The sequence below is a fragment of the Talpa occidentalis genome, unplaced genomic scaffold (assembly GCF_014898055.3).
Source record: "Talpa occidentalis isolate TD23 unplaced genomic scaffold, MPIMG_talOcc4v2.1 talOcc4.6, whole genome shotgun sequence".
Taxonomy (NCBI): Eukaryota; Metazoa; Chordata; class Mammalia; order Eulipotyphla; family Talpidae; genus Talpa; species Talpa occidentalis.
The window spans coordinates 1,661,431-1,673,437 of record NW_023604972.1 but is presented as its reverse complement, the minus strand read 5'-3'; the positions used below and the strand labels follow the sequence as shown (position 1 = coordinate 1,673,437).

Here is a 12,007-nt window from a genome sequence, read left to right as displayed (position 1 = left end):
CGCCAGCCCCGAGGTCTAGCCCAGGTGCAGCCTGTGCAGTGGCCTCCGTGCTGATTAGCCTGATCTCGCACGCGGGGTTTCACTGGGTGCTTGCTGGGAGCCCTGGAGGTGCCCTGGGGGTCCTGGCGAGGGGGGCTGCTCTTGCCCGGCTCGTGCCTCTCTGCCCCTGCGCTGGCCCTTGCAGGAAGGCGGCCTCCTTCTCGCGAATCTGACTCAGAGGCGCCCTGGGCCTCTTGAGCCGGTGTCTGCGCTCGGTGGCGGCCAGGGGGTCCTCGGGCGGGAAGGAGAGCCCTGCAGGGTGGACCGAGCGCCGGCAGGGGGCGCCGCGGGACTCTGCGCCTTCCCGAGGGCCCCTTCGGAGGCAGTTCCCCCGGGGGTTGCCTGTGCTGGGGGCGGGGCGGAGTGAAGACGCCCCGGGGTTGACGCTGACAGTGCACCTTGACCTGTGGCTTCTGACGGTTCCCCTCGGGCGATCAGGCGGTGCCTGCGGCCCTGGTGCCAAGACGCAGGCCTCTGCCTCGGGGAAGGCGCTGCTTAATGAGCAGGCTCGAAAGAGACCAATTATGAATTAAATTGGGCTGGAAGAACTTGTTCTTTCAAATGTCCTCCCTTTTGTGCTGAAACCCTCTTCCGTCCCCTTCGGCAAGCTTGTTCTTTTTTTAAGATTCACTTTCAAAGGCTGCCGGGAGGATCTTGTCTTGGGGATCCCTTGAGAGGTGGGCGGGCTCCAGCCCTGGGCTTGCTGCGAGAGGAGCCGCCCCAGGCCCGGCTCCCTGGGTCACGCTGAGGAGGGGGGCCGGGCTCCAACAGCGTGGCTGCCCGGTGCTGCTGGAGACACGGGCTCCCGGGACTGCACCCCACCAGCCAGGGGCGCACCCCGCCACTGGTGTGAAGGCTGCAGAGGACCCCCTTGGCTTCTGGGAAGGTGCCAGGAAGAAGACTGAGACCTCACCCTCGTAAGAGGAAGGCCCTCCGTCTACCCGGGCACTGGGCACCCTGAGAGGCAGCTAGGCAGACAGGTGTTGGGGGGCAGGGACCAGCTCTGCTGCTTTTGGGGGCGATTATGTGGACTCAGCTGCTAAGCGCAGAGCCCTGCAGCAGTGCCAGTGTGAGCTCCCAGGAAGCCCTGGGCACCGGGGCGGGGTAAGGGGCTCAGCTTTGCATCTGGAGACCCTCAGGAGCCAGGACCCGCGTCACAGGTGAAAGGTCACCGCACCGTGCCCGGCGGCCGCCTCTGCCGGATGAAAACCAGGCCACGCTCAGCCGTCTTGACTTGGGTGAGGACCGCGGCCGACGGGGCTTCTGTCACGGGGGGTGACCCACGGGGAGGCGTGGTGACCACAGCACTGGGCTCTGAGAGCGAGATCTGGAGGCCGAGGAGGAGGTGGGTCTCCCCTGTGGGGTGTGGACTGGGGCCACTCGCGAATTCTCCGAGGCCGGGACCCCTCTCCCGGGGGAGGCAGCCGAGGGGCGCGTAGGGAGAGGACGGGAGTGGGTCGGGCACCCGTGGCATTTTGTGCAGGTGGGTCCAGGGGTCTCCGGTTTGCTACCCTTTGGGAGCAGCTGGGACCTGTGGTCTGGGCTGGCTCGGGCAGGGGAGGAGACGTCCGGCAATTCCCCGGAGAATCAGGCGGCGCCCAGAGCGGTGGAGGGAGATTTACTTGTCACGCCGGCGGCGGGCTCAGGCGGGCTCAGGCGGGCTCAGGCGGGCTCAGCGGGGTCGCGCACAAAGGCTGAGCCCCAGAGTGAAAAGGGCCGGGTTTAGAGGAAACTCGCTGTCGCGCCCCCCATCGCACAAGCATTCTCTTTTGCTCGGGACGGGGGTCAGGGCAGCCATGGCGGCCCCGGTGAAGCAGCAGTGCCGGGCACCCAGCAGCTTCTCGCCCCAGCGAGCAGCAGACTCTAGGGAGCAGACTCGAAGGGGCAGACCCCCCAGCAGCAGGCTGGGGAAACCTCCTGCTTCACTCAGCATGGGGGTTGCTTGCAGTCGCTCTTCTGGAGTGCAACACGTGGGGCTCCCCCGTCGGTGTTTCCGCAGCAGGGCGCTCGGGTGACACTCAGTTCCACTCAGCAGGGGCCGAGGGTCCGTGCTCACGCTGGGGGCTGGGTCCCCCGATGCAGAAGTCCCGGGCACACAGAAGTCCCAGAAAGCTGGGCTCTGCCAGCGACTGTCCCCCCGAGTGCTGTGCGTCCTCAGGGAGGGGCCTTGCAGCCTCTCCTGTTAGGCCAGTGGGGCCCCGGGGCCAGTGTCCCTCTGTCCCGGCCTCCCGGGTCAGTTCAGGGTGACTCGCTCAGCCCTTGAGCCCATCCTGGCCCATATCCAGCGCAGAGGTGTCCAGTGCGGCACAGACGGACCCTGCTGGGCACCAAGCAACACACTGACATGGGGGTTCCCTGCAGGCCCCAGAAACGGCTCCACCTCATCCCAGCCCCCCACCGCCAAGGCGCCACCCATGGAGGTCGCCCCAGCAAAGGCACAGGCACCGAAGGGCATGCGTGGGGGCCTCTGGGGAGCAGGGGTGTGACGGGGCCACGGGGGGCACGCGGTGGGGCGTGCACAGGCCTGGCTGTGGGAGTGGCCGGCGGGCTCCCTGACTGCCAGCTCTAGCTTGGACCGGGACGTTTCCACCCCACGAGCCCTCCCTGCCCGATGACACGTCGCTTCAGACGGAGCGCAGCGCCGCGGGCGGGAGGCCGCTCAGCTCTCCCGGGCGCCTGCAGCGCGGCTGTCCCGCAGCACCTGCGCTAAATCACAGAGCAGGTGGCTCCTCATGAACTGTGTGCGAATAAGGCCCAGCCGTTCTAGCCACAGCTGACATCCCTCCGGACCCACGGGACTGTGGGCCGCATTTTTTAATATTTATGAAGTGGTTGTCTCCGTGGCCTTGAAACCGGCCCCGCGGCGGAGGGCGTCCGAGCCCCCCGGCATGGTGCATCTTTCTGAACCTCCCTCCGGGCATGTTGCTGGGGAGGGATGCTTCCTTGACTGGTTTGCTTGTCCCTCAGAGTCTTCCAGAGCACCTCTTTCTGAGGGAAGGCTTCCCAGAGGGCATGGCATAGGTGCACAGACATGGCAGGGGCGGTGCTGCAGGGAGGGCAAGGCCAGGACCGATGCTAATGACCCCAGGGTGCCGCTCCTGGCAAGCAGAGTGTGTGTCCTGCCCTCCAGCGAGAGGCCTCTGGCCCCCGGGGCTGCTGGGGGCCCCTTGACTGCCTTCCTGGGTAAATGGGATGGGGCTGCCCTCCTTCTGCTTTCCAGCCACTGTGCTCGTCCGCTTGGCACGAGCTTTTCCTTGGAGGCGATTCAACCACAAGCACTAAGCCCAGAGCCCGAGGGACCCAGCACCAGCACCAGCCTCTCTGCCGCTGCTCCCTGCCCCAGAGCCCCGCAGAGGCCTTGACCTCTGGAGTCTCGGGGGCGCGCCAGTGTGGGGGAGGCTGGCGGGGACAAAGCTGAGGCTCGCGGTCCTCAGAACTGGCCTCAGTGTTTCTGGATTCATCGCTTTCCTTGGCCTTTCAACAAGAAGCAAATCGTGTGGCTGAGGCAGTTCCCTGTGTGCTTCGGGTGGGAGCTTCGGTCTGGGGGCGTTGGGGAGTGACGGGCCCGCGACCCGGCGTGCACCGAGGCCGGCACCGTGACAGCAGGTTTCGAGACAAGGAGAGGCTTTACTGGGAATGGATCGGCAGGGAGGCAGGAGGGAGCTCAGCCCTGCCTCCTTCGTCAAGAGCAGTGAGGCGACGTAGGTTCGGGTCCGGGTCCGGGGTGGGGAAGGAGGGAGCCACATTCTGCTGCTTGAGGGAGGGCTAAGCGCAAAGACAGGCGGACCTGGCTGCGGCTGAGGGGCGGGCTGTGGGGGGAGCGCCACGGAGAAGCGGGAGAGGTTTCCTCCAGGTTGCTGGAGCTTTGGCTTCCCGGGGTGGCGCCTCCCTCGTGCGGCCCCTCCTCTGCGCTTGGGGGCTCCTGCCCCGGCCCTGGGGCTCGCACACGTGAGTGGCTCCGCTCGCTCAGAGGCGCTGCGTCGAGGTGCCGTCTCCAGGGGCAGCTGGAGGCAGATTCTGTCTCTGGCCCCTGAGCGCATGAGCCACTGGGCCTTGGTGAGCAGGCGGAGGGTCACATGGGCGATTCGCGTTTGTGGCGTCGCGTCCCCTCCTCCTGTTCAGCCCATGCCTCCCCGAAGCCCCTGTCAGCCATGCCTCCAGGCTCAGCACCTGGCAGCTGTGGCGGGGGTGGGGGTGGGCGGCACCCCCTGTGACACCAGGGGAGGGCGGCCAGGTCAGGCCTGAAGACACAGGCCCCGGGGTCTGTGATGGCCCCAGAAGCCTGAGAAGCCGCACTCTTGGCTGACAGGGTGCCCAGCCTCGCCCGTGGGGCTCACCTTGCAGCTGGGGGCGTCACCCTGAACTCGGCACCAGTGCCCAAGATAGTCTGGTTGCCTTTGGCCTGACCTGCCGCGCTCAGCCCGCCGTGCCCGCTCCCACCTGTGTCCTTGGAGCACCCAGACTGCCGCAGGACGTGCTAAGTGGGGTGCACAGTGTCGGGGACCTTCCTGGAAATAATAACGGCTCAGGAATGACAGTGTCGAGGCAACTAGCTGGGAGCAGGGGGAGCCGCACACCCAGCCACCCAGCCGCCCACCCGTTTGTTTTCACACACACACACACGCACACACGCACACACACGCGCGCGTGCTCCCCGGCTCCTGAGTGTCCCTCTGCCTGGGCCGCGTGTTCCCTAGTCGCTCCCACTGGGCTGTGAGCTGCAGCCGAGGTGCCGCCTGAGCTTGGGGGCGGCCCTGCCCCTCCCACCCGCCCTCCCCGGGCCGGTCAGATCACTCCAGGCCGAAGAGTGAGCTCCGGAAAGTGGCCTCGGGCGTGGGAGGGGCGGGGTGGGGGTGTCTCTGCTTAATTACAAGATCCATGGCGGCCGCAGTCACAAAACAGAAGGGCTCGGCCATTACCAGGACATGCTTTATACTCATAACTTACAGAGCTTATTTTAAAAACTGACTGTAAAACCACTTAATTACTTGGTTTAAAACCAGTCGTGTGGAAATGATGTTCCCTGGATGCGCGCTGGGAGCTGGTTCCTGGCGCAGAAGACGCCCGGGCGGTGCTGCGAGCCTGGTCCCCGCGCCCCTCGCACGGAGCCACCCCCGGGGCGCTCTTGTGGCCACTCGGGCTCCCCACCTGGCCACCCCAGCGGGCAGGCCCCAGCCTGAGGGGGCCCCGCCCAGCCTGCGCTCCCCGCCCCGCCCCTTGCCCGCCTCCCGCTCCTGGAGGGGCCAGGGCCCTTGGGAGGGGCATGGCCAGGCCCTCCTTTGAGGGCTGTGGGGGGGCCTGTGGGCAAGACTCTAAACTTCTCCGTCTGGAAACTGAGGCCTGGGTTCCGCCCTCCGCACGGTGGCCGAGCCGGGAGGCCCCCCGCAGGCCTCTCCCCACGCTCTGTGATGAGACGGTCGCGCACCTGCGACAGGATGAGCAGAAATGGACGGAAGAGACGCCTCGCCCCCCCTTGTCGCCGTGACCTTGCCTGACGCAGCCCTGCTCACTGGTCCTGCCCTGGGCTCCGCTCTGGGCCAGACCCTCAGGCCGCCCCCGACCACCAGGGAGGAGATGCCACTGCCTCTTGGTGACGGGTGGACGAGGTCAAGAGGACACACCGTCCTTCCCCGGGGTCACCAGCACCCCGCCTTTAACAAGCAGCGGGACGGCGCCACCCCTCACGCCCTCTGCCTCCGGCCGGTGCACCTCAGGACCCCAGCCTCAGCGTGAGCTCAGAGTGACCACACTTCAGGCCCCATAAGCCACAGCTCCCTCGCCAGCTGGCTGAGCCGGCCCCCACCCCGCTCCTGGAGGGCCCCGATGTCTGCTCTCTCCCTCCACTCCGACGCCCCCGGTCATCCCCAGGACACCCGCCACGGCCTCCTAACTGGTCTCACGTCCCGCGGGATCCAACCATCACTAAGTTAGAGGGAAGCTGGCCCTGAGCCCTGGGGCACAGTGAGAGCTGCGCCAAGGCGGGCATGAGGGTGTGCGGGCATGAGGGTGTGCAGGCACGAGGGTGTGCGGGCCCTGGGGGCGCGGGCAGTCTGGGGCTGGAGCCGGGCTGGGCGGGGGGACAGGGTTGTGGAAGAGTGTCACAGGCGACCTAGGAGCAGGCAGGGAGGCCTGAAGGGCTTCGACCAGGGACTGGCTGTGGGTTCACGTGATGTTGTCCCCACGGCGTCGCCCGGGGAGATCCCTGTGGCTGAAGAAAGCGCAGAGACAGCAGCAGCCCTTCCACCTGCAGGCTCACGGCCGGCCTCACGGGCAGTGTCGTTGCAGAGGCGCTGCTGGGCTGGTGAAGGTCGGCCGCACCTGCCCAGGGGCCGGCACAGAGACAGTGGCGCCCTCCAGGCAGGCCCTGCCTGCGCCTCGCCCTGCCCCGGCCCAAGCTCCGCCGCTGGCCCCGGGGGCATCTCCCCCAGCCTGGGAGCCGGCCCCGGGAGCCTGGACTCCCAGAAGACGCTGTCTCCGGGAGCTATTTTCGCTCCGCGTGACTCACGCGGGTGTAGGTTCTAATTTGAGATGTGGGGGCGGACGCCGCTGCACTTGCTTGTCTCCGTGTCGGCCTCTCCCGGCGTCAGAGCCGAGCGTTGTGTCCCCAGCTGGGCACATCTGTCCGGCCAGGAATAGACCGGCCTGGGCCTTAAAGAGGAAGGCGGCTCCAGATGGCGGCGGTCCCGGCCTGGCTGAGGCCCTGTGGGGCTGCGCTCGCAAAGGGCAGACTAAGACCAGCCCCTCCCCGCTGGCGGTCCGGACGGGAGCCCGCGATCTGCTGACCCGCGGCCAGCGGAGGCGAGAAGCAATTCCGGGCGCTGTTTGTTTTCTAGTTTTAACCCAGTGGGCGGGAGCCCGGAGGGGGCTTTGCTGCGAGCCCACTGGGCCGTTGGCACTGCCTTCTGGAGGGGAGGGGGGGCGGCCTGACGGCTGAGGGGCGGCGTCCAGCTCATGGGTCCCTGCAAGGCCAAGGGCTGGGGCGGGGGAGGGTGTTCCCGGAACTGGGGGCCCTCCATGCTCTTCTCCCAGATTTGGACACGAGCCGCCCTCCCCTGTCCGGATCGCACCCCACCTGGGGGCCTACTCTGACCCAGCAGAACCACGAACGGCCGACAGCTCCTGCCAGCAGCCCCTGCCCCCATCCCTCTGTTTAAAGGTGGACGGCTGGGGGGGTCAGGGCCAGGTTCCCGGGTGTGACCCCGCGAGGCGGACGGCCCCGAGTGTGGTTTCACGCTCTGCTGCCGCCTCACGATTCCCAGCTCTCTTTGAACAGCACCCTCCGTTTGCCCTTGGTGCTGGGCCCCCCGGATGATGTCCGGCCCGGCCTCCAGCCTCCGCGGGCTGGCCCTGCGTCAGAGGGACCTGTCGGATATCTCTCTTCAGCATTTCAAACTCTGATTTCAAAACAGCCAGACTCGTGGGCCCCCGGAGCCAGCCCAGGTGCCATCTGCTCCCCCGGAATAGCAAGCAGTAAAAATACACCATTTGAAATAGTCGCTCCCAATTTGGGAGGACGATCTGGCAGCCTCCGCTCCGCGAGTGCTAATTGATTTGTTTTCTTTGCTCCAATAATCCTTTCCTCGTCAGTGCCTTCTTCTTCCCGTCTTCCTGGCGTACTCTCCCCTCCAAGACCAAAACAGCCTCGTGCACGCTGCGGGGCCCCGGCCAGCACCGCTTCCACCGTCCTTTCTCCCCGCTTCTCAGTGTCCCTGTTACCGGGGTCGGGGCCCTAACCGGGGCCGTGATGCAGCAGTGACCCCGACCCAGAGCCCGTAGTCTGTGTGGACTGGCACCGACACCGTTATGGGAACACAGTGTCTGCCCGGTGCCAGCCCTGTGCCCTGCTGTGATGTGACAGTGACAGACATGGGCAGCTCCTGGCTTTGAGGGAAAGACAGACTTGCAGTGAGAACACTGGGACCCCGGGATTGGAGCTAGTGAATGCACAGATGCTCGGAAAGGGCAGAGGAGGGCTTAGAAGAACTCGGTTAGAGGATGTGTATCAGGGAGGGCTTCCTGGAGGAGGTAACCTCTGAAAGGCACCTTGGTGGATGAGGAGGTGGTGGGCAAGCAGATGAAAGGGGAAGGAGGTCCCATTCTAGAAACAGACTAAACTCACACTGGGGGCACTTGCAAAGCAGGGACCCCCCAAAATAAATGAGAGACATTTATTTTGGTTGAAGTGGCCCAAAGGTTGGTCTCAGAAAGTTGCGAAGGAGCTACTTAATTGTATCACACATGGCAAATGTGTCATCTTGAAGTTTTAGAGTTTGATTCTGAGCTGGAGGGCTGGGCCTGTCTTGCTCCCTCCCTGCTTTCCAGCCAGAGGACACGATCGTGCAGAGGCTGTCGGGAGGCAACACGCCAGGCGTTTGCTGTGGCTGATGCAGGGGAGGGGGCATGGGAGAGAGGGCCGAAGGGGCGGGGCAGGACCCACACCTCCTGCCTCTGGTCATGCTGACCTCTGCCTGAAGCGCTCTCCCCTGCGGCTACCAACTAGATTTCCACCCATGTCCACTTCTAGGCTCATGGGGTGTCATCTCCTCCGGGAAGCCCTCCTTTTTGCGCTGCAGCTGGGTGCTGTCTCCCCCTACTCAGCTCCCACAGCCCTGTGCAGACCTAAATCCTGGCCTAACCTTGTGGTTTAGGCAACTGCGGAAGGACCAGCGGCCCAGTGGGCGAGCCTCCTCTGGAGTGTGAAGCGCTGAGTGGTGAAGAGGAATAAGTGAATCCGTTTTATTATGACTTCCGCTCTCTTGGCAACTTAACTCTTCTTAGGAGCGTTTTCCTCCCAAGGAGAAAAAGCAAACAATTTCCTCGGGAGTCAAAACGAGAGGCCTTGCTCACCCTCGAGTGCCCATGTCCCTGCATCGTCGGGCTGGGATGACTGGCAGCCCCACGCGGCCGGGCAGAAGCTGGAGGCATGAGGGGTCCCTGCGCGGGGCCAGCAGGCACTTGGCTGCGTCCTGGCAGGTTCTGGAAACTCACTGAGAGAAGCACTTTGGTGAGGGCATTTTGGGCTTCCCAGTCCAGGGCCGCGAGGGAGCCGGGGCGAGGGGGCTGCCCGGGAGGGGCCCGGGGAGGAGCTCAGAGCTGCTGCACGTTGATGGCCTCGCTGCAGCCGCGACCTCATGCGGAGCCTGTGCCCGACGGCATGTTCCTCGTGGCCAGGGGAGCCAGGCGCCCTGCAGAGCGCTCAGGGTGGAGGGTGACGGGCAGCGTCCAGGGGGCACAGGGGCCGGGGAGGAGAGCCCAGTGGCCAGAGTGGAGCCACTGCTCAGCAAAATAGCAAAATAGAAAAAAAAAAAAAAACCACAACAAAATAGTATTGAATGACAACTCGGAGCATAAATAAATATTCATGAGTTTGTAGTGATATAAATAAATGATTAAATAAGTAAATAAATGGGGAGAGACGACACATCTCCCAAGCGGAAGGACCCCCCCGGGCCTCAGTCTCCCTCGGAGGGGATGGGCTTCCAGGCCGAGGGGGCCGCGCACGAGCTGTCCTCTCCACACGGCGGGTGGGGGAGGGACAGCGATGGCCTGGCCCGTCAGGGAGTCGGCAATGCAAGGTCACGATAGCTTGCACGCCTGATAGCATGCACCCGATAGTGTGCACCCCAATAGTGTGCACCCCAATAATGTGCACTCCGATGGTGTGCGCCCCGATAGTGTGCGCCCCAATAGGGTGCACCCTGATAGGGTGTGCCCCTGGGGCACATGCTGGAGGCAGCAGGACACCCTGTGCTCTGCCCCCCTAAAGACCGAGGTGACCTCAGTGTCACCAAGAGAAAAACCTCAAACAGACACCGAGCAGCAGCTGCGTGTCCCCCCCCCGACCCCGCAGGCCATGAGAAGCCAGGGGTGCCTGAGACGCCGTCGCAGGCAGTGGAGTCTGGGGAGACATGACACATCCGGGGCGCCGGGAACAGGCGCTCTGTCAGCGGGAACAGGACATCTGAGCCGAGAGTGGGGCGAGGGATGCCGTTTGTGACATTGGTCCCTTGGGGGGTCCGGGGGATCCGGGGGAAGCTGGGAGCGCGGGGGACCTTCTGCACCAGCGCTGCTGATTTCCATAAACCTAAGACTTGTCAAGGATGCCAAGTCCACTCCACATCAAGGAGCACAGGGCCAGAGCCCGCCGCCGTTAGCATCCTTGGCGTGTCCGCCCGCGTGTTTGCTCGTCTGACATCTTTCTGATCTCTCGTCAAAATGACACTTACTCTCCACGGACGAAATAATACTTATTTTAGCCGCTTCGCACTGACAAGACTGTAATCACCGCGGGGGACGCCAGCCGGGCAGGCTCACGCTCGGTCCTGCGTCTTGGCCCTCGCCTTCGCGCTGGGCACCGCGTCTGCCCACCTGAGGGGAACGGCGCCCCGGCTGCCCTGAACGTCCGCGCGGGCCGCGTCTCAGGGCCCAGGATGCGCAGGGGAGCAGTGGAGAGCCGGGGCCTCCCTGGGGCCAGGACGCGCAGCTGCTCCTGTGCAGCCCCGCACCCCGCAGCGCACGCCCCCAATAATAGCACACTCTCGAAGGGCTGCGTGCCCGGGGCCCTCATGACGATGACCACACACTGGGGTCCACACAGCAAAATCTTCCCCTCAGCCCACAGGCCAGACATCAAGGAGAGGCAGGGCAGGTGGGACCCGCCGGGGTGACCTCAGGCACCTGCTGCCGCCTCCTGCCGGCCTCTGCTCCGTGTCCATGCGCCTTCTCCCCGTGTCTCCGTCCTCCCTCTGGCGGGGACACCCGTCACAGGATGTAGGGCCCACCCTACGTGCAAGAGGCTGTCCCCGAGATGGCTAACAATTCCCTCCGCAGAGACCCTGTTCCCAAGTAGGAGCACCCAGACATGGGTCTCGTCTGGGGGACACTGTCCAGCCCCTGCATGTCCTCTAAGGCCCTATAGAGCCCGACCCTCTCTCCTCTCCAGACCCGTCTCCCCCTCAGCCGCCTCGAGTCTGGAGGCGTGAGGGGAGCTGGCGCCCTCTGTCCATACTCACCCCACCTGCTGCAGCCTCTCCTTCTGAAGAAAGAGCCCCACCTACCCCATTGTCCTGCTGGTTCCTTGGGGCACCAGCTGCCCCTGAAACAACGTGGGGCACAATTGTTGGTGTTTGGACCTGCTCCGCGGCAGCAGAGACCTCGAGCCCCAAGTCTCTGCAGAGGCGGGACGTCGGGACCGTGCTGGGCCGGGGCTCCTGTGAATGTCGATGGAGCGTGTGGTGAGCGAGTGGCCGGTGACTGGCTGGCCCGTGGCCGGCTCGGGCTGGCGTCCTGCAGCCCGCCGGCCGTGCTCGGGCCATGTCATCTGTCCGGCTGTTTCAGATCATCCTGGTGAGCTCCTCGCTCGGCGACAGGGACCAGAGCCTGTTCCTCAGCACTGACGAGGGCGCCAGCTTCCAGAAGCAGCCCGTCCCCTTCACCGTGGACGCGCTGATCTTCCACCCCAAGGAGGAGGACAAGGTCCTGGCCTGCACCAAGGAGAGCAAGGTGGGCGCGGGGCCGGCTGCTGCCTGGGGGAACATCGCCAGGAAACGAAGTCTCATCCTGTGGGGCCCTGACACCCTCGGCTGGCCGGGGTGGATCAAGGAAGGACGGGGGGCGTAGAGGAGGGGGTGCATGGGTCGGGGGCGTGGGGAGCATGGTGGTGGGGCCAGGTGGATAAATGGACGCATGGCAGTGGGTTGGATGAGTGAGTTTCGCCAACAGGGATCGCCCAGGTCAGGGACCGCCAGCGGAGACTCCCTGCTGGCCCAAGGCACGACTGTCCACAGGGCCGGCCTCCCGGTCAAGGTCCTCCCTGGCGAAGCCCAGCTGGTCTGGTCCTCGCTGACAAACGTCTCTGAATTTCCCTGGCCCGGGGGCTGCCTCTCTGCCCGGTGCCGCCCCCAGCCCCGCCGCGTGCGCCCCGGGTGTTAACGGCGCTACTTAGCCTTCCACGTCATTAGACTAAAGC

At 65.1% G+C, this 12,007-nt stretch overlaps 1 protein-coding gene across 1 annotated transcript in view; it reads left to right on the top strand.

Moving 5' to 3' along the window:
* Positions 1-12,007, top strand: part of SORCS2 (sortilin related VPS10 domain containing receptor 2) — a gene marked incomplete at its 5' end in the record, with an annotated part of 183,960 nt that overhangs the window by 137,533 nt on the left and 34,420 nt on the right. The window contains one exon of the mRNA XM_037530423.1: positions 11,377-11,541. Coding sequence (XP_037386320.1) covers positions 11,377-11,541 — 165 coding nt within the window. The remainder of the gene's footprint in view (positions 1-11,376; positions 11,542-12,007) is intronic.